This window comes from Brachyistius frenatus, unplaced genomic scaffold (assembly GCF_029030835.1).
Source record: "Brachyistius frenatus isolate BFR_SWC_R1_liver_20210118 unplaced genomic scaffold, ASM2903083v1 Contig_32, whole genome shotgun sequence".
Lineage (NCBI taxonomy): Eukaryota > Metazoa > Chordata > Actinopteri > Embiotocidae > Brachyistius > Brachyistius frenatus.
The window spans coordinates 1,720,001-1,741,813 of NW_027210631.1; the positions used below are offsets into that span (position 1 = coordinate 1,720,001).

Below are 21,813 nucleotides of genomic sequence, written 5' to 3' on the forward strand. Positions count from 1 at the left end.
TGTGTGTGTGTGTGTGTGTGTGTGTGTGTGTGTGTGTGTGTGTGTGTGTGTGTGTGTCGTCCACAGTGGCTCAGGCTGCTGTAATGGAAAATGACACTTGCAATCTGTCTCGTGGCAATAACCCCTCTTCAGTGCTCTTGTCTCCACTCCACGCACACACAGACACACACACACACACACACACACACTCGATGTCTCTTGTCACTTCAGCAGCCCCCGGGCCGTCCTTGTCACTGCACAGCTTTATTGCATCACTTTAACGTGACAACAAAAGAAGACATTGTGTGCTGGGCCTGCCGTGTATAGAAGGAAGGGAATGGACCCACGCATTAACAAGGCGAGCGACAGACGGAGAGAGGGAGAGAGAGAGAGAGAGAGAGAGAGAGACACACACACACACACACACACACACACACACACACACACAGAGCAGCGTTTTCTCTTGCGAGTCATGACATTTTTCGTCTGCCTGTCAAAGCGATGACAGAGAGGCCGACAGAACAGCAAGGCACTCCTGACACACTAATGCTGTTTTGCATGTTGGAAGCCTATTCAAACAGCGCTGAGCTGTGACTTTAACCTCCTCTGCGGCTGTGTGTGCGTGTGTATGTATGTGTGTTTATGCATGTGAGACTGATGGGTGAAGACTGTTATTTCTGATGCTATCATAGTTTTGGCCCCGTGTCGGATGCTTGATTGACAGTTGGCTCGGCTTTAGAGTGGCTTTGCTTCTGCCGGACGGCGGAGGCGGGACCCGCCTATTCCAGTTAACGCGAACACTGTTGACAAGCGCAAACAGACGCGCACGCACACTTCTCCCTCTGTTTATGTGTCTGTTTGAGTCTTCATATCCATCTCTGTCTCTTTTTGGTCTTTCTTCTCTATGTGTGAATGTTTGTTCCATCTGTGCGTCGATCGGCTCGAGACAGAGCGCGTTGTGAAGTCTTAAGAATAGCCCACATTGTCCTGTGTGCTGCTCAAAGATGGGGCGACAGACATGTGAGAGCCATTAGACCAATGGCAACAACAGCCCAAACAGCACTGGAATGCTCTGCTGACTAGCATGTGTGTGTTTGTACTTGTGTGTTTGTGTGCCTGACCTGTCGGAGCCTTACGAGTCACTGTGGTTCAATTATTTGTTCACGTCAATGTCTCTCCCCTGTAAATCTTTTCCTACTCTCCGGTTTTCCTGGCAAGACCACGTCGGGTTTTTTTTAGGCGAAGAAAGGCGTTTGATTGGTTGACGAGATCTGCCTCGTCAATAACGGCTGATGCTGCTGGTTGGGTCGCATTTAAAACACTTCGCCATCTGTGGCTGACAAATAGGACGAGTCGAACTCTCACAAATTAAATGACAATATCAGAGATGGTGAAACTGTATTTTTACAGGATTGTATTTTGGCTTCTTTCTTGCACACATAGACACATAGAGCAGGGGGACGATAGGCAGTGGAGGTCCAGCCTGCTGGGAGTCGAACTGGCAACGGGAGGGGGGGAGGGGGGGGGGTCTCTTTGTTGGAAAAATGCCAGATGAACTTCAGCAGTTTCACACTTGTCACGAGGAGAGCTACACACCCTGTTAGAAAGTTCCAAAGTTTTAAACAGTAACCCTGAGGATGTCAAACTAATGTCATCTGGGTTATCTCAACCTTTGCTGATTTGATTTTGACCTGATTTTTTTTCTATCTTTACTAAACGGCTGCACGATTAATGATTACATTATGATTAAATGATATTGCAGTATTTTCATTCAGCAACGTCGGCTGCATCAAAACAAGCGCTCCTACTTTCTCCCTCAATGACAGGATGACATGCGGAGCAGCAGGAAGCAGCAGGAAAAAGAAAAGGCACTCAAAATACTCAAAGGTCAAAGGTTGTGTAAGTCGCAGAAAACAAGAGACTGGGGTTGAATGTCAGATTCTGGAAGCGGTTGCATTTAGGTTAAAAAGAAGGGTGTTCCCTTTCTGTTGACTGAAGTGTGTGTCATCTATCAGGATCATATTTTCTGCTGCATTTCCTTCTGTATTAAGTAAATGACAGCAAGAAACATTTATATTGAAAGAGAAAATCATGGCAGAGAACCATGATCTCAGTTTTGAGCAAGAAAATTTGAATTTTATTACATTTTACGAATTCCCCAATTTTATGTCCAATGCTAATTTACAAGCGATTACCTGATTTTGTATTATTTACTGCACTAGTGTGAACATTTGTGATAAGTGCTCTGGCCAATTTGTCAATCACAACCCATTTTGATGTTCTCTACAGTTAATAATCCAGTACAGAAATCATATTAACATGTCCGCTTATTGTTCCTTCAAACAAAATCAAGATCTTGGATTCATTTGCTCAAACTACAGTCGACACATTCAAATTTAATATGTTCCAATCCTAAATGTAATTAGCATATCTGCCAAAACACAGATTAACGATAAATGCTTCCCGATGGAAATATATAATAATTACATTAACTGATGAATGATTAGGATGTTTATCGACTCAGGTTTGTCTTTCCTGTTAACATGATGTAGTTATTTTTTTTATTAAATCAGCCCCGTGTTAATCTGATCATTCATATCTTTATCAGAATTGGGTCATTTCGAGTTTGTTTGCATTGATAAATATCCTCTGATTTTCTTTTGCCCCGTCATAGACTCAGTTCCTGGAGTCAGTAGTGATTTTCTTCCTCAACATTCCTGTCTGTGTTTGACCCCCTCCTCCTTCTCCTTCTCCTTCTGCTACTCCTCCTCCTCCTCCTAAAATACACCCATGACTCTTTGAGTGGGCTAATTGTCTTAACAACGTTTGGTTCGGTGGCGACGGGAGACTACAGTGAGGGTACGATAACCTTGGAAATAACCTCGTTAGTGTAATTCAACAAACCAACAGAATGGACGAGGAGGGCGTGATCGGCAGAAAACTGGGGCAAAATATGGTTCAGTTAGCGGGTTACAAAGGGGCTGCAAGTCCTGCGCTCGCCTGTGTTTTCACATAGTAAACTGATATGGCGGCGGGGTCGGGAGGTAGAGGGGGGAGGAGGGGTGGCGCACACAGAGGGCCTCAATGTTAAAGAGAGTGTGTTGGGGTGGGTGGTGCTTTTGGGGCGTAAGAGTGTGTCAGACGGACCAACACGACCCGACGAACAAGTGTCCAGTGTCTCGGCGCGGACGGCTCCTTCAACCGCCATCACAAGACTGTCTGAGTGCGAAGCTTGCAAACAAACATGAGTTCAATTTGAAGGAGGGAGGGAGGGGGAGAAAAAAAAAGTGTGTTAGAGAGAGAGAGTGTGAGAGAAAAAAAAAAAAAAAAGGACAGACACGGAGAAGGAGGGAGATAAAGATAGATGAACAAAAAAAAAAAAAAATCTGCCCGGAATGATTGACGGAAGAATGATACACACACACAAACACGCACACAAAAACACACAAACACACACAAAAACACAAACACATAGACAGGAAGCCTGCAAACTCTGCCCACATCCAAAGGAGCCTTAAATAGCTCTGTTACACACCACTTATACACCACTGATCATTGATATTCATAGTTAATCATCATTTTACTCACAAATCTCAACAACAAGGATCTACAGTCTAAATTTAAGCAACTGTCAGGCTGAAAAGGGCTGTGAGCGTAGGTGGGGTGGAGGGGTGGGGAGCAGTGCCAAAAGAAATGGTGACGCATGCAGACAAACACACACACACACACACACACACACGATCCTAGATGTTATAAAGCGAATGTTCAAAATGAAGCAGGTAGGGATGAATCTGTGTGACTGTGCATTTGAAGGCATTCAAGAATGGATCATCTGGAGAAAAGAGAGGAACAAGTGAGGGTGAAGGTGGAGAGGTAGAAATCATGTGCTGCTTCAGGAATGGAGAGTTCAGTAAACACAGCTCATGCTAATATAAACCAGCCTGGCTGAACGTTTACTCACTACATACACAAGTAAATATATTATTGTGCTTCAAAGAAAAGGTGTTGCGATGACTCAAACTATGTGGCATTAAAGATTTTGCCGGCAACAAGTTTGAAAACATGTCAAAGGTAGCGTGTTCATCAAACGTCAATGATTTTGAAAGTATTTAATGAATGAATCTGTCTTCATAAATAAAACAATCCTAATTTTGAGCCCTAATTAACAACCTCAACCATTTAATTTTAAAAAAATATTAAAATGGCTAAGTGGAGTCAGATCACGTCAAGTAATGTGGACGTCACTAACTGGGAGGATTGTAGCATTGAATTAAGTCCAGGCACTAACCCACCCATTAGTTTGTGAGCTGCTGTTTTAAAGGCTTGAGTCTGACATTTTGGCGGTCGCCATCTTGTTTTTGGAGCCAGTAGTGACCATATTTGGACAAACTGGGGAGGATCTGACTGGGAACCTGAGAACACTATACCCGCCACCTATACTGGAAACCTCACTGCACCCCAGACATATCAATCAAACCAGACACCAAACACAGTTCTCTTTGAGGCCTAATATCTCATTATTTATGAAATAATCACCAGAGCACTCATCAGAAAGTGTGAATTTAGCTCATGACACCATAATGACTTGTGGAAAAAATATATTCGCATTTTATTTCATGAGAGAAGTCTGTGCTTTTTGAACGGGAATTTTGACTGTGAACTTTCCTAAAGTTAGGGGACTTCCAAGAGTCATATTTCCTGTCTGCTAAATGCGCTCATCTGTCAGACTCTGTACTCTCAGTTTACAATTCAGATATTTGGAAGTCCTGAAGCCAACTCAAGATAACCCCGCTGAAATCATCAGGGCTATTTGGTTTGACTTTAGAAAGCTTGTCAAGAGCCATAGAGGACATTATACATCTGTCTCCTCATCGACTACATTTACCTTCATACCTTCCTTAACTCATTTCAGCTCTCTTAAAAAATACCCTCTAAACTCTAAAAGTCTTGTTATCTCTGTAAAAACATCTTTGACATTGTATTAATGATCAGAATATCATGTCACACACTCTGACTTTTATACCCACTGACTGCGATGTTTTGGAGAGGCTACAGAAACACACACCTGGGTTACAGACAAGACTGGCAGACAACAGCTGATTTGCTTTGTCAGTATTACAATGAGCCAAAAGGCCAAGTGTTTGTGTTTGTGTGTGTGTGTGTGTGTGTGTGTGTGTGTGTGTGTGTGTGTGTGTGTGTGTGTGTGTGTGTGTGTGTGTGTGTGTGTGTGTGTGTGTGTGTGTGTGTGTGTGTGTGTGTGTGTGTGTGTGTGTGTGTGTGTGTGTCATCCTGTGTGTGCACGCCTGCATCTGAGTGTGTGTTATGTTTGGGTGTTTGGATCTGTGTGTGTGTGTGTGTGTGTGTGTGTGTGTGTGTGTGTGTGTGTGTGTGTGTGTGTGTGTGTGTGTGTGTGTGTGTGTGTGTGTGTGTGTGTGTGTGTGTGTGTGTGTGTGTGTGTGTGTGTGTGTTTATGTGTGAGTTTGTGTGTAGGTGACAACTCCAGCCCCAAACTGACTGGCATCTGGCGGTGGCAGTTGTTTTAACAGCTGAGCTGACAGCATTAATCCGAACGCACCCAAATCAAAAGGAGACAACACCTGTTCACTGCTCCTGAGCCCAGCCGAGGAAGGGGAGAGGGGAGAGGGAGGGAGGATGGAGAGGGAGGGAGGAAGGGAGGGAGGATGGAGAGGGAGGGAGGATGGAGAGGGGGAGGGCAAAGTATGAATGGAGCAAAAGATGTGGAGGGGGAGTGATTAGAAGCAGGTGGAGAAACTGATGGGGATAAAGGGAGGTAGAGGGAGAGAGATGAGGGGAAGGTGACGGAGGAGAGGACAAGGGATGAGAGAGGAGGGAAGGTTGAGGTAGGGGAAAAAAAAAAAAAAAAAAAAAAAAGAGAAGGGGATGAGGGGAAGACGATGAGAGCGGGCACGCTGCCAGGCAGCACACACACGGCACTCTTTCCCTTGAGCGAAGCGGAAAGGGGCAGTGGGCCAAACAAGGAAGGAGGGGTGAAAATGGAGGGAAGGGATGCGAGAGGTAAATGGATGGATGAAGGGAGGGAGGGAGGGAGGGATCCCGTAGGGAAAGAGAGAGAAAAAGAGAGAGAGGGATGGAAACAACGAGCGGTGGCAGACGGAGAAGTACAGCAGCGATCTATCCGGAGGAGAGCCGGCGCTCCGACATGAGTGGCGGGTGATGACCGCGCCGCCGGGCCGAGCAGCAGCGGAAGAAAAAGAATGCGGCGAGGAAGGGTGGGAGGGGAACGGAGCGCAGCGCTGGAGATGCTTGTCTCCCAACATCTGGCTGAAATGAGGCCCGGGTGGCGCTGTGGGCCCGGGGTCGTGACCCCTGAGGCTGACAACACAGACACCACCACTTCATCTGCAGGACCTGCCCTCTGACCGACCGGCCAGCCAGGGGTTAATTAATAAAGACCCTGCGGCTTCAAAGACTGGCTGACGGACCAGATGAGTGACCGGCTCCCGGGCTGACTGAATAGAGGCCTTAGAAGTGCGTTGTAGCTGTGTGACTAGCTGGGATGGAGTTAGATGTCTGGCTGACATACTTTCTACGTTCCAAATCGCATTAAACATTTCTTTTTAGTGGGTACTGCGCCTTCTCTTAAAAAGTGTGTACTCTTCTTTTCCTTCTCCTTCTCCTTCGTATTCGTACCATGTATCGCAACATTCTAAATCTTTTTCTGGCATCCTAAATAGTATGGTAGTATGGATATTGGATCACAGGGACTGATAAACAGGCTCCTTGGATGACCTAAGAGCTCTAAAGCTCCACGTTAGACACACAGCCTTGATATTTGCCCGATAAGACGGAGCAGAACCGGTGGGGCTGACCTGTGGGTGGTGATTACGTGGCTTAGTTGGCCCTGGTGCATAACGGGAACCTGTGACTCCTCAGGTCAGGTCAAGCAGACTTGTGCGTTAGTCATCTTGTGTAGGGTGACACACTGAACATGTTTTCCTTTCGGCACGTCGAGACATCCTAACAAGAGCTGCGCACCAACCCGACGCCTCCAGCCAGGCTGTTTAAGCCCCTTTACATCCATCCGGCCTTAAATCCGGCACCGGACGCAACTCACATGGCTGATGCAGCTCTGATGATTTCACATGTGTTGGAGCTGTAAAGCAGATTGTGCTACTTTGTACACAAGCCTAGATGGATTATACAGTGGTAACTGGAGTGTCGGCTCTTTCACACATACCCTACATTTACAAGTGGTATGCGGCATTTAGATACAGATATTCCTATATACGTGTATATAGTATATAAAAATAGTACTCTATAGTGTAAGTACACTGAATTAACAACTGTCACAGCTATAGTAATAAGCTCCATCTCAGAGCTTACTTACAGTCTATTTAAAGTACGTTATAGCCCACAGTGAGCTTACATGCTGCTCAGAAGGTACCATGAAAGTGTAGATGTGCACCTGCAGCACAGGACCTCTATGTAGGTCACATAAACAGAAGCAAATCCATGCGTATACATTCACATACATTATTCTAAATGCATACTGTATATTCACCATAAAGTCAATCCCACTTTAACATGGAGATGCCAAGACATTTTCTTGAATGTGATCATCTTGCTGTGCCTGTAATCACAGTCTCAGGAGGTTGATTTATGATGTAGTGGTTTGGAAAGCATCTCTTTAAGACTCTATTGGTATTTGGTTCCTCTGTGTGCAACAAATATTCACCTACAAGACATTATCCCGTTTCACAGGACTATAATATACATATATTTATTGTAGGAACTAGAAATAGAGCTCTATTGGAACACTTGATTAAATACTAATTAAGAGAGTCTTTAAGTAGGACTTGAGGGGGGTAAGATGAACATGTAAAACATTATTTTTGTTAAAACTGAAGCATGACAAAAATAAGGAATAATATCTAAAATAATCATTGGATTATGAATTATGATTTACTTTGGTTTAAATCGAGCATGTTCGGCTTTTAAAACTTCAGAACAGCGAACTAAACTCCTTATAATTCGCACCAACTTCCAGAGTTATTTCCAGAAAACGTCTAAAGAAAATGATTAGGAAATTACAGACCTGTAATGTTCGAACTGACCCCGCAATACAAAACATGAAGAGAAAACTAAAATAAATGTTATTAAAGGTCATGAATGCATAACTTGTTTGCAACTTCCACCCGTTCCACCCATTATTTAAAGTTAACTCAAAGTGCCTCCACGCACACACTATAAAATTTGCATGTTAATGGTAACGTCTGGAAACCTCGCAGCAAAGTGATACCTTTTTATATGTTGCTATGGCACGGCGTCAAGATGAAAAATCAAGCATCTCATTCCAAAATGCGACATCCACCCACTCGCAAAGCGAGTGCTGGTGTGTCAGTAAACTACTTAATGGCAGATTGTTGAAGTTATTGGCTAACTCGACACTTCTTGCAAAGTAGAAAACATTGGAGGGCGCAGCCGGCTGGCCTTTTTGAAAACTGGTCGAACTCCAAACAGCAACTGCTTTCCGCTGCGTTTCTCAGAGTGATGCTCGAGTGGCTGGGTGAAAAGTTTTTGGAGGATTTTTTTTGTTGTTGCTGCATTTCATATCCTTTTGATAAAGTAACTGAGGGACAAATGAAAGTCAGCGCACTCTGCACAATACTCATTAATCTTGCAGCCATTTTGCAGCATAAAAACATTCCTGTGACTCTCCATGGGAATGGGAGAAAAGACTGAGAAAGGAAAAAATAACAGAAAAGGAAGGAAAACAACAAACGGGTGTGCAAATGAAGAGAGTTTATGAGAAAGCTGAATAGATAAATCATGGATTCCACTGATTTGGTCATGGGACATGATGCTGAATGGAAGAGAATGGGTGGATGCCAAAACACTGGGGCCTGTCTAATATCTGGGAGTCAGTGACAGGAGGCCTTTATGTGGGACTGTCTGACTCACACAAATAAACACACACACACACACACACACACACAAACATATACACAAGCTGTGAATGACACATACCTACACGAATAATGCAAAGAAACACACCTCATCACCAGGTATCATGCACAAGCACACACTTGCATATACGCACACTGTACTGTAGGACGGTCAGACTGTGAGTAGGTCAGAGCAACTAAGCTGTGGAAGCTCCGGCTGATTCATGAACCTCGAGCCTTTGTCCTTAACTTAATGCCACGCCGGGGGGGCCAATAACACACACAGACACACACACACCTTCAGAAAAACCGCAGGACCCTCTCTGCTCTGTCTAAGCCCCTTTATGCTCATGTATTGGACAAAAGCTGGGGCACTGCTTTCCCCCCCAAACACACACACACACACACACACACACACACACACACACACACACACACACACACACACACACACACACACACACACACACACACACACACACACACACACACACACACACACACGCATGCACGCACGCATACTATTCATCTCCTTAATATCGCTCATCTGGACGGAGCAGAATGGCAGAAAGGAGTTTCATCCCCACTGATTGTCTCGTCCAAGGCTGGAGAGAGAATGCAATGTTGAAAAGCAGACGCAAAACAATTCAATAAGAAAAGTGACTTGAATGCGCCTTTCATCAAGCCAACAATGGCCTGCCCCACAATAGGCCTCAGGTTCGCCCCATGATGTTGCCTGTTTCTCATGCCACAAAAGGGGAAAAAAATAAAAAATACCCGAATTGACTCGATTTGAATTGTCCGTGATGATTTTTTTTTCCCCCCTTCCATTTCTACAACAAACGCTGTGAAGTTAACTGACACAATGACACCCGGATAACTGGGGAGAAGGATAAATAAAAAGGAATTGGTTTTTGTACATAAGCAACGTGAGGCATGAGCTCTCTGCCTGCTTCAAAGTGAGTTCTATTGGACTGAAAGGATGCCATTTCTTTTTCATTATTGTGATCTTTCTAAGCAAAGAATGTTTGAATTTGACCACCGAAGGCCTTTCTTTTTCTCTACTGGGTCACAGAACAGATCCTAAAGCATAAAAAAAAAAAAAAAAAAAAAACACACGGGGGCTCCAATCTCCTCAGTAAAAAGGTTCAAGGCAGAGTTAGTCTCATAACCATGATGTCAACTTCCCTTTAGTGAGCGCCGAGCAAGCGTTTAGAGCTCTTTAATTGGCGAAGAGGAGGACAAAATCTTTCTTGCTTGCCCCAACTTTCTCTCTCGCTTTTAGTGAATAATAATAAAAAAGAACCAGCAAAAAAAAAAAAAAGAAATTCCCTCTTTCAACCTCTCCCTGTGTTTCATTTCACTCGCCTTCCCTTTTCCCAGTGTGAGGAGAATAATCGCGACAAACAATGGCTGTGAGAGTCCTGCTGCACTTCATGTTAATTTATACAACTAACTAATTACCAACAAAGGGTGGAAATCACATAAAGACGTTCGCCCGCTCCCACGCTAAGGCTGTGAACCTGCTGCTGCTGCTACTGCTGTGTGTGTGTGTGTGTGTGTGTGTGTGTGTGTGTGTGTGTGTGTGTGTGTGTGTGTGTGTGTGTGTGTGTGTGTGTGTGTGTGTGTGTGTGTGTGTGTGTTGCAGAATTCCCCTCAGGGATCTGTGCTTAATAATCGCATGTCCATGTGATGACTTGCAAGGTTTGTATATGCTATTGTTAATGTTTATAGTGTGTGTGTGTGTGTGTGTGTGTGTGTGTGTGTGTGTGTGTGTGTGTGTGTGTGTGTGTGTGTGTGTGTGTGTGTGTGTGTGTGTGTGTGTGTGTGTGTGTGTGTGTGTGTGTGTGTGTGTGTGTTCGACATAACCCCCCAGATAGCAGAGAAGAAGAAGGATTAAGCAAACTGAAGAGGAGGGGTGGGGGTGTGTGGACTGATGGACGGATGAAGAGAGAGAGACTGCCTCGATCCCTCCACTTCTCCGGCTCCTTTTTATTTAATTTTTTTCTCCCTTTCATTCTTTCTCTCCTTCTTCGTCTTGGCAGAATGTATCCGCCCTTCCCATTGTCACCCATTGGAGTGTACGGAGGCGTGAGGGAGCTCCGGCCACTGTGTGCTTGTGTGGCACAATGGCCTCGCCTAAGTGCTGTCCTATAAAATGCCTCAGTGCTCTCTAAAAGCAAGCCCTGGGTTCCCTGCATGCCTTGAAAATAGATGAAGTGCTGCGTGTGCGTGTGCGAGCATGTGTCCACGAGTGTGTGTTGTGTGACATCTGTCACTGAGTTGACATGTTCAGTATGGAAACCAGCACCTCGGAGTACCTCGGAGTACCTCGGAGCGGCGACACAGAAAAAAAAAAAAAAAAAACACCATTTTGGTTGACCTCAAGGTTGCCGCCGCCACGGCCGTAAACCTGCACGGCTGTAAGGTTGTGCGTGCACGAGGGTGTCTCTTGTTTCTTGTTGCACGTGTGTCAAGGCTATAAAGTGTAGTGGCAAGGGTCAGACCCCGGAGCTGCACCCCGGCTCAGCCAAACAACGAGAATATTGCCGTTCATTGACCCCAACAACGTGACCGCCAGGAGAAGGAAGTGACCGACACAGACACACAATCAAAGATTTGCTGCTTGTACTGTCTCAAAGAGCGGTAGCTACAATTATAGGGACATTTTCTTGTCTATTTCAGTGTTTTTCCTCTGAACCTCTGAAATTTTGGAAACTGGTGATGTTATTTAATTAAAAACTGCTGCTTTGCTTCCTGTTTCCAGGAAGCAAAGAGGACCCAGAAAACTGAGGACTGCGGTTACATGTGGGTGTTGTAACAAATAGAAAGCAAAAAACTTTGTTTACAAATTCAGATTTTAAGGTGTTGCCTTGTTTTCCTCAAATCCTACATGCTCCATAAGTATTAGCAAGCTTGCATATACAGTAAATGCAGCGTGAATTTAACTTGGCATTGGTCTTAAATGCCATTGCAATGTCTAAAGGGTTATTTATGTGCACACCAGGTTCACACAGTTTTATAGTGGGGAACCTTTGTTTATTCCTGGTTACAGCTGAGGCAGGACTCAAAAAGAAGAAAACATGAAAAAAGTCCCAGAGGCCGCGCAGCCCCAGTGACGGGTAGCTGTAGCTGGGTAGCAGAGGGTCAACAGACGGGGTCCAGAGGTGGAGCTCAGCTGGCACTTAATGTGTGAGCCACTTACAGTTAAAGCTGCTGTGTAGTGAGACGAGGAAGAGGAAAAAGAAAGGGAGAGAGGAGAGGAGAGGAGAGGAGAGGAGAGGAGAGGAGAGGAGAGGAGAGGAGAGGAGAGGAGAGGAGAGGAGAGGAGAGGAGAGGAGAGGAGAGGAGAGGAGAGGAGAGGAGAGGAGAGGAGAGGAGAGGAGAGGAGGAGGAGGAGGAGGAGAAAGGAGGAGGAATGGGGCTGAGTGTCTGGTGAAAGTCCAGGGCAGTGAAGGTACCACTCGAGGGGCCAAGAGGAACATCTGTGCCCCATTTAGTGATGTTTCTTCTCCTTTTAATTCCCCTCATTTCTCTTTTCTGCAGCTCTATCTATCTATCTATCTATCTATCTATCTATCTATCTATCTATCTATCTATCTATCTATCTATCTATCTATCTATCTATCTATCTATCTATCTATCTATCTATCTATCTATCTATCTATCTATCTATCTATCTATCTATCTATCTATCTATCTATCTATCTATCTATCTATCTATCTATCTATCTATCTATCTATCTATCTATCTATCTATCTGTCTGTCTATCTGTCTGTCTGTCTGTCTGTCTGTCTGTCTGTCTGTCTGTCTATTCCCTCAGCTGGGCTAATAGATTATCACGAGGCCATGCTCTGTGGCTCAGGGATCACAACGGGTTAAATGTTGAGTCTGAGGGAACTGTCAAGGTGTGTGTGTGTGTTCAGTGGCACAGGTGTGTGTGTGTGTGTGTGTGTGTGTGTGTGTGTGTGTGTGTGTGCGCTTGTGCAGCCATCTCTCTTGGGTTTTGGCACCGGCTCTCCTCTCGACCCTGCGCCTCCCGCGACGCTCTGCCCTCTGCTCTCATTACTCCGCAGTAATGACACACACACACACTGAGGCACGAGCCGCTCGCCCAGCAGCCTCTCTCGCCTCGAGTCCACGAGCACGTAAACAGCACGCGGGCGCAAGCTGCGTCACGGCATTCGTATCTTTTCTCCCGAAGAATTTATTAAAGGTAGCGACTGATGGCGTGTCTGCACATGTATGTATGTACCAGCGTGTTTGAGAGTGTGTGTGTGTGTGTGTGTGTGTGTGTGTGTGTGTGTGTGTGTGTGTGTGTGTGTGTGTGTGTGTATCTCCCGGGTAGCAGGTGGCCGGTGGAGGAAGACAGGAGATGAATGGAGAGAGCAGGAGAGCGGTGGAGCACGGTTGGGCCAGGCCATAGGGGACAACATGGCTAGTCATTTATTAGAGGCCAACACACACACACACACACACACACACACACACACACACACACACACACACACACACACACACACACACACACACACACACACACACACACACACACACACACACACACACACACACACACACACACACACACCTTACATGTAGGCAACCAAATGCAATCCTAACAAACACACACGTGCACACACATTCTGTCACAAATACATATGCAAATACACATACACAAGTTTACATGCTCCCAAAGGCTTTAACAGCACACACGCACCCCCCCCCCCACACACACACACACACAAACACTGACCTAGTATCTACCACTCTCCATTCATCTCGCCTAAGTAGAGCAACACTAGCCACAGACACAAAACTACATCTCTCAAACTTAAACAGTGTGTGTGATGTCTCGCTCAGGGCCTGCCTCCTTCGACAAGTCGAGTTTCTCCTTCTGTTTTCGAGATGTTTATCGTTTTCTGACCCATTTTAGTGTCTTCGGCCCCTTGTTCACATCCCTCCTGGTGTTAATGTTCCTCTACTCGGAGTGTGTGCGTGTCTATCATTGATCCAGCTGGAAGCAGTGTGTGTGTGTGTGTGTGTGTGTGTGTGTGTGTGTGTGTGTGTGTGTGTGTGTGTGTGTGTGTGTGTGTGTGTGTAAAAAAGAGAGAGAGAGAGAGAGAAAGAGAGAGAGAGCAGTAATATTCCAGGCCTTTCATAATGATTAAAGCCTTCATTAAATTTTCATCCCAACCTGCTGTTTGCTGCTAATGGCCTTTGTGAGCCACACAGCCAAACAATAGCTAGCCGGGCACAGAAAGGGATTTCTATCTCGCGTTCAATACTGCCCCTCACCCCACCCCCTCCATTTCCCTCTGCCTCTCTTCATCTTTTCTCAGCTTCCCTTTTCTTCCTTTACTCTCTTTTCTTTCTTCCTTTCTCTACTGCTTGGCCTGGGTTTGTGTGTGTGTGTGTGTGTGTGTGTGTGTGTGTGTGTGTGTGTGTGTGTGTGTGTGTGTGTGTGTGTGTGTGTGTGTGTGTGTGTGTGTGTGTGTGTGTGTGTGTGCTCTGGGTCTGGAGGCGCTGGGGCCCTTTTGTTAGCGCGTTTTATTTAAACATAGTGCAGATAATGCTCCGGGTTTGGTTTGGACGCCGCACCACCGTGGCACTGTGCTAATGGGGTTCGCGAAAGACGCTATTTCCTCCTCTCCTTCGTTTTCCTTTTTTCCTTCTTCACCTTCTGTCTTTTCCTTCTCTCGCTCTCTCTCTCTCTCTCTCTTTCCTTCTCGCTCCCTCTGTGTTTTTCACTCAGCGCTGGCTGACTCATAAAGATCCATTATTGTTTTGTTTTTTTTCCCTGTGCAACCGGTTCATGAGGTCCAGTGAAGCAGCGAACAACCCAAAACACACCTCAATTACAGCTCAGCTCGACAAACAGTTCGGTTTTTTTCTTTCTCTGTTTTTGTGTGTGTGTGTGTGTGTGTGTGTGTGTGTGTGTGTGTGTGTGTGTGTGTGTGTGTGTGTGTGTGTGTGTGTGTGTGTGTGTGTGTGTGTGTGTGTGTGTGTGTGTGTGTGTGTGTGTGTGTGTGTAAAATGTGCCACCACAGGCCTCTCTATCGACTGGAATATAAAAACAACCAGAGGGGTGAGAGCTGACCGGCAGCCTCTGCTCGCCGCTTCAAAAAAAACGTACAGAAAGAGCCTGGAAAACAAGGTTTAGGACATCGCAGCTTGAACAGAAAGCCTTCTTGGTGTAATAGTGTGGGTGTGTGTGTGTGTGTGGGGGGGGGGGGGGGCACAATCACACAATGCAGCTACACTTAAAGGCAACTATATGCTGTACTGCTGTGGTGCTTTTTCACCTTTGTGGGCATGTTGTATGCTCGAGGCTGCATGTTCACCGATGTTTGAATCCAAATCTTCGTGCACTGCAGCTGCGGATTTGGAATTTAAAGGAAAACTATGGCAGAAGATCTACTGGTGGTTTTAGCAATCTGCTTCAGAGGTCTGCACTTCTGACTGAGACTTGACCTCTGAGCCGGGTCACATTGGGCTCCAGTTGTGGTAATGTCTGTTGGGTTTGGAAAGGTGTCGTTCTACCGTAAAACTGAGGTCATGGCTGCATTCAGAGCTGTCCGGTGTGCGATCGGAGCAGAGTTACGTTCGCTAAGATAGCCTGTCCATAAATAAATGCTGAAAATAACTAGTAGCGATCACTTTTCTTGTTCACAAGACTTCATTGGCCTTTATTGGTGCTGTTTTCACAGATATTGCCTGTTAATTTTATAAGGACCTTTGGGTCTGATTGGGACACGTCTGTCGGTTTTTGAGGCCCCTTCAGGCCTCGGGACCCGAAGGGGACTTGAAAGCCTTTGGCTCTTGAGTTAAGCTAAAAGATTTGCTTAGAAAAGATTTGGTCCTGGATTTTGGATCTCGAAGACCTCTAACCTACTTTGCTTTAAGTTCTCTCGTCCAAGCTGGTAGATCCCAACCAGCTTCAGGGACCGGCTTTAAATCTGACACTGACTTCCCAATAAAGCACCGTGTTATTTATATTATCTAATCTTCCTAAAGGAGATGGACACCTGTTGGGGAAATCCGTATCACATTATCACCATTACATGCATTTCATAGTGACTTAAGCTCCCATTTATTTGCCAAATGGAAATGAGCCTTGGCCATGGGCTAATATTATCTCTGTTCTTGACTCCAACTCTTTGCCTGAGGCTACATTTGAGAATGAAATGTGGGGGCTAAGCTCTGTAGGCCCTGGGCAAATCTGCTTCCTCGACAGTGTGTGAAGTCTTTATCTGAGGGCTCACACTGTATTATCCTAAAGGTTACCAAATAAGGTGATAAGAAGCTGATTACTCAGCTGACAGAAATCTTAATGTTCCTTCGAATCAGAGCTGGGGAACATTTGGAGAGTTCTTAAAGCATCCGAGTTTGTTCTCAGGCTCGAGCGTACACAACGCACACATGGACACACACATGCACGCGCACATCTTATTTGTCAGGTTGTGATAAATATGCAAAGCGTGGTGGACAATAGGACCGAGCAGCTGATGCTGTCTGTCTGTATGCAGGAAAAAAACAAAGGCTCGCCTTTCATCTGAATGTGTGTGGGTTCACAACAGAGGGAACGTGAAGGAGAGACAGAGCGAGACAGAAAGATAGAAGAGGATAGAGAGGGACAACGGGGTGTAATAAAAGTGCGGCATGTGGCCAGAGAGATGGTGGCGACTTGCAGATCACACATCTGGCCGCACCAGCGTCCCCCTTTTAATCACTGACCTTCTGGCTCGTTTTTGATCAGCTCCTCCATCTTGCGTTGCTTCAGTGTGTCCACCACGTCTGCCAGGCTGCCCTTGCGTCTCTCGGGGGTGCCCAGGGCGCCCGCGGCAGAGCCCCCGTCGCTGCAGGGCCGCCCGCCGCCTCCGCCCTCCTCTTTGCCTGGTGAGGTAGCAGCGTTGTGCTGGGGGTAAGGACTCAGTGAGCTCCCCTTAGTGCCGTCCAGCTCCTGAAAGAGAGGAAAGAAGAGGAGGAGAGGATGGGGAAAGAAAAAAGTATTAGTTTTCTGAAATTACCTAAACTTAAAAAGACATAAATAAACAAACTGTAGAAGAAGAGGATTCAAAGGCGATCGGGGGACGAGCTCATTATTATTATTCTCTCCATCTCCCCTTCTTACAACCCAATGCTACAACTTTCATCCCTGGCCAGTTATCTCAAGTTAGGGCATACTTCTTCTTCCTCACTCCCATCCTCTGGAATCTGCATTTGACTGACTTGGAGGTACTTGACAGAAGGAGCACATGAAACGCCAGTAAAAGACTCCGCGCACTCTTAAGTGTCACGCTAACTCTTCATTACAAAGCCTTTTCCATGGCTCCCTTTGAGAGACGTCCAACGCTAGCGTAACCAAAAAAATCCCGAGCCCAAGTTTCAGCGGCGCTTCACTTTTGTTTTAAGACTTGTGACAATTAATGCTGAGGATGCAACTCCATCAAACACAAAAATCACAAAACAACAACAACAACAACAACAAAAAACGTTCCTTTTTCAAAAAACAAAGCTCTGGAGCTGTGTCAAATAATTTCCATAAACTTACGAAAGGACTGAAAGGGGTGAAAAATTCCCGACAGAAAAAACAACAATCAGCATGACAGCGAGCAAATATAATGTATACAGCTTGAAGTGAAGCTTTGTGCCTTTTGCCAAGCTGTCGTAATGAATAATTATCCTGCTGTCTTGTGTATAAAGTTTACAGTTTTAAGCATGTTCAGTTTAATGGCCTTTAGAAATGAGGATCGTAGTGAAAAAAACTTAGATTATTTTTTTAACTACTTTTTGCAAAGAAAATATCATTTAAAAAAAGAAATTCCACTAAAAATTGTGTTTTGCTTGTTGTTACTTCACTCGTGCGGCAGTTATAGAGAAGCATTGTGTACGTAAAGCGTTTTTGCATCTTATCTTTATTGCGCTCTGTTAAAGATACATCGTAAGTAAACCTGCACGAATAAATGGCGACTACAAACCTCCTGACAGCAGCTGAAAGGTAAGTAACTTTAAGCATCTTAATCTGTGACCCATTAAAACCTGTGTTTGTTTCTTCAGCCGGCATTTAGGCTTAATGCTGGCTCAGCCCAATTAACAGTGACACTGAGAGGGAGGACGCCAAACACGATCTCAGTGTCGCAAGCACACACACACACACACACACACACACACACACACACACACACACACACACACACACACACACACACACACACACACACACACACACACACACACACACACACACACACACACATATTAAAGTGTGTGCATGCTCTAGATGTACTGAATGTTCCCACTTGAACTCACGCGCAGGTGCGCTAAGGTGTGCTGTTCAATTACAGCGACAAACGAGTGAGTCGGTCAATCAGCCGAGCAGTCTGTCAGCTCAGCTCTCTGTAGACAGGAGGGTCAATGGTCCACAGGGTTAATCTTTGGCTAATCTTACTACAGTATGGGGCGAGCCACCTGGGACGGTGGCACATATATACAGTACCTGTGTGTGTCTACGTGTGTGTGTGTGTGTGTGTGTGTGATGTGTGTGTAGAGAGCGACGGAGAGGTGGTGGCGTATTCCAGCAATAATAATCATATTATGGCATATTAAAGCTCAGATGGCTTTCTAATCATTAACCCGCATGCTGCTGGTGGAAGTGGAATTTCATACTGAGATCACAGTCCACGATGAAGTCATCCAACTGTCAGATGACTTCGGTTTCTAACATCTTTTTTCAAAATAAAGGCATCTCAAATCATATTTCTGCGTTCTGATTGGAAGATAAAGGCAGACAGAGGCTTTCAATATTGATGATGCTTTCATTGTCAGTGGCCAAACACTATATGAGAGGGACAGTGGACCATTATCACTTCACCGACTCTCTCTCTGGCTCTGTGTGTTTCCACACTCTGAATAAGTCAGCACGCTCAATAATTCACTCATTCTCTCTCTGGCATTCGTGCACATGCATTGTTACAGAAGGACAGCTTGTGACAGCGTTGATAAGGCCGGAGCAGTTGTATACTGTATATATTATGGAGCTTCAGTCAGTCAGTCAGTCCGTGCTGACACTGCTAACGCTGTGGCTGAAGGCTGGGAGAGCGTCTTGTGATCTAAAAGCCCTTAAAGACTTCACTCTTCTGCTCTCACCACCTGACCGAGTGGCTGCCTCTCCTCTTTCTGCCTTCCCCCTTTTTTCTTTTTTTCTTCCCTGAACCCGCTCCTGTTCTTCAGATTAGGGAAATTTCAAGACTTCAAAATGAGCGGATTTGTGATTACGAGTTGCATCAGCGCCGCTCACGACATGCAAATGTAACGAGACGAGGGAGAGAAGGAGTGCACAGCGTGTAGAAGTCAAAAGAAAGAAAGAAAGAAAGAAAGAAAGAAAGAAAGAAAGAAAGAAAGAAAGAGAGTGAAATCCTCCAAAAAAAAAAAAAAGAGAGAGGAGCGATGTTATTAGAGGAAATGAGAGTGAGTTGACAGAGAGATACACGGAGAAAGAGAGAGCAAGAGCAAGGCAGGCATCTTGAAGGCAGCGGTCACACCTGTCACATCCCATTTATCTAATCCAGCGCCTACTTAAAACAGCCGCACTCTTTCTTTCGAGAAAGATGTCGCGCAAACAAAACAAACAGAACAAGAATATGGGAGGGAGACGGAGGGGAGGCAGGGGGTGGGGGTGTGGGAAGAGAGGGATGGAGTTGTGGGAGGTGTGTGTGGATGGGTGGATGGGTGAGGGGTTGTCGGATCTCTTTTCGCTCCGTCAAAAAAAAAAAAGCTTCCAGGGAGATGTCATCTCGCTGCGTCCAACAATGAAGGTCATTTCCCAATCACAGAGGAATTAGTGGGGAGCCGTGGCTTCTTCAAAGACCTGCTACATTAAGGGCCCGTGACTTTATTTATGAGAAGTCAAGACAGGCAGGCAGGCCCCCTTATCCCGAAGGAAACTAAAATGGCTTATGTTTCTTTCTTTCTTTTTTTTTACCCATCAACCCTCCTGGTATATAATCCACGTTCCCCTCACTGGCCATTTTTTTTTTGCAAAGTCCAAGACAAGAGGGATCAAAAAGCCACGACACAAGAGGCTGTGTGAAATGCGTGTCACTCTGCTCCTGTGATGTGACACAGGTTGCAAAACTTTTTCTCATCAACATGCATTTATTCATGAGTACAAACAGAAATTCTGGCTACTGTAAATGTTCCTGCCCTCCTCTCTCTGCATGTGTGTGAGCAGTTTTTTTTTTTTGCCATTTCTGCGTATATATGTATGACACTGTGAGTGCACATAGCCTGTAGGTGTGTGTGTGTGTGTGTGTGTGTGTGTGTGTGTGTGTGTGTGTGTGTGTGTGTGTGTGTGTGTGTGTGTGTGTGTGTGTGTGTGTGTGTGTGTGTGTGTGTGTGTGTGTGTGTGTAAATGTGTGAGTGTCTGCATATATGTATTTATATGCACTGGATGTGGCAGGCTGGCAGTGTGGGCGGTTCTGCCTTTAGTTTGCAGATGTCAATTCTCTTCCAAATGACTGGAACAAAGTAAAAATTGCGCCTCACTCTCTTTATCCTTTTACTGCCTCTGCAATGGAACCGAATTAAACAACTTTTGTCTTCTTAAGCTCATCTGTGAGGGGAGGTTGGTTTAAAAACACTTAACTCTTGCCAAATGCTATTTTTTTCCTACAGCCAGCACAGATGCCGCTGTTCATGTTCTTTTTTTGTTTTTTTTTGTTTTATTCCTTCGTCTCCTTCCCTTCCTCCCTCCCTCTCTGCTGCCCGACAGAAGAAACTCTCTCTCTCTCTCCCCCTCTTCCTGTGCCATAGCCCTGACATGTCTCGGGCTGTGCAAGGTGTACGTGTGAAAAAAACATTATTTGATGCTTGGCGCGTCGCTGTGGATCAAGGCATGGACAATGTGGCAGTAGGAAGAGAGCTGGAAACAGCTGCTCAACTAAAATACACGCACACAAATACACAAGCCAGAGAATGTCACTGATCGCTCCTGCAGGGGGGTTCAGACTCAGCTCCACGCCAGAGCTGCCAATCTCTCCGCGATATATACACTTAAACACACCGCTCATACACTGCCAAGCACACACACACACACACACACACACACACACACAAGCACACACACACACACACACGCACACACACACACACACACACACACACACACACACACACACACACACACACACACGTACAGCAAATCCCTTTACATGCCATAGCTAAACACAGACTGTGTCAGTTTTGACTTGGGGGTCCCTCAGGCTGGGACAGGCAAGCAAACACATTACTTTCCTCTCAGTGTTTCAACCAGATGGCTGAACTCTTCTATTGACCCCAAAATAGAACAAGAAAAATATTATACCACACAGATACATATTCAAAAACTGAATTTTAAAAAAGCAGTTGAATTACTTGACAAATTTTTAATTCTAATTGTCTATTTAAGTTATTGTCCAGAGATTACACACTTGCCCTTTCCTTATCTGAAAACACACAGCTGTATTTTGCTGTATTTTAAATAGCAGTTGGGTGAAAATGTATGCCAGTATATTTTACCACGACCCCTCACTGTTGACAGGCAAGCGTGTGTTGATTCATTAGTGCATCACTGGCATGAGAAATTAAGTGTGACCACTGTGTCTCAAGACTGCTCAATGACTCTGTTAAATCTGTCAAATTCACATGAGCACAGACACACACACACACACACACACACACACACACACACACAATCACACATACAAATGACACAAAAAGAGGGAACGAGAGGGCTTGTGGAGGGAAATGAATACAAAATAATGCCTGATGAAATATCTTTATAGTTTTCTATCTTGCGAGCGTGCACGTCGCCTGTTAATGAAATAATTAGTGGTTATCCATTAACACGTTTATGAAGAGAAGATG

The 21,813-nt window shown here is 45.2% G+C and overlaps 1 protein-coding gene across 17 annotated transcripts in view; it reads right to left on the reverse strand.

Annotated features, from left to right (window-relative positions):
- Positions 1 to 21,813, reverse strand: part of sox5 (SRY-box transcription factor 5) — a 159,181-nt gene that overhangs the window by 59,746 nt on the left and 77,622 nt on the right. For all 17 annotated transcript variants that reach the window (XM_069700056.1, XM_069700059.1, XM_069700050.1 and 14 more), the window contains exon 3: positions 16,645 to 16,870. In XM_069700056.1, the coding sequence (XP_069556157.1) occupies positions 16,645 to 16,870 (226 nt within the window). The remainder of the gene's footprint in view (positions 1 to 16,644; positions 16,871 to 21,813) is intronic.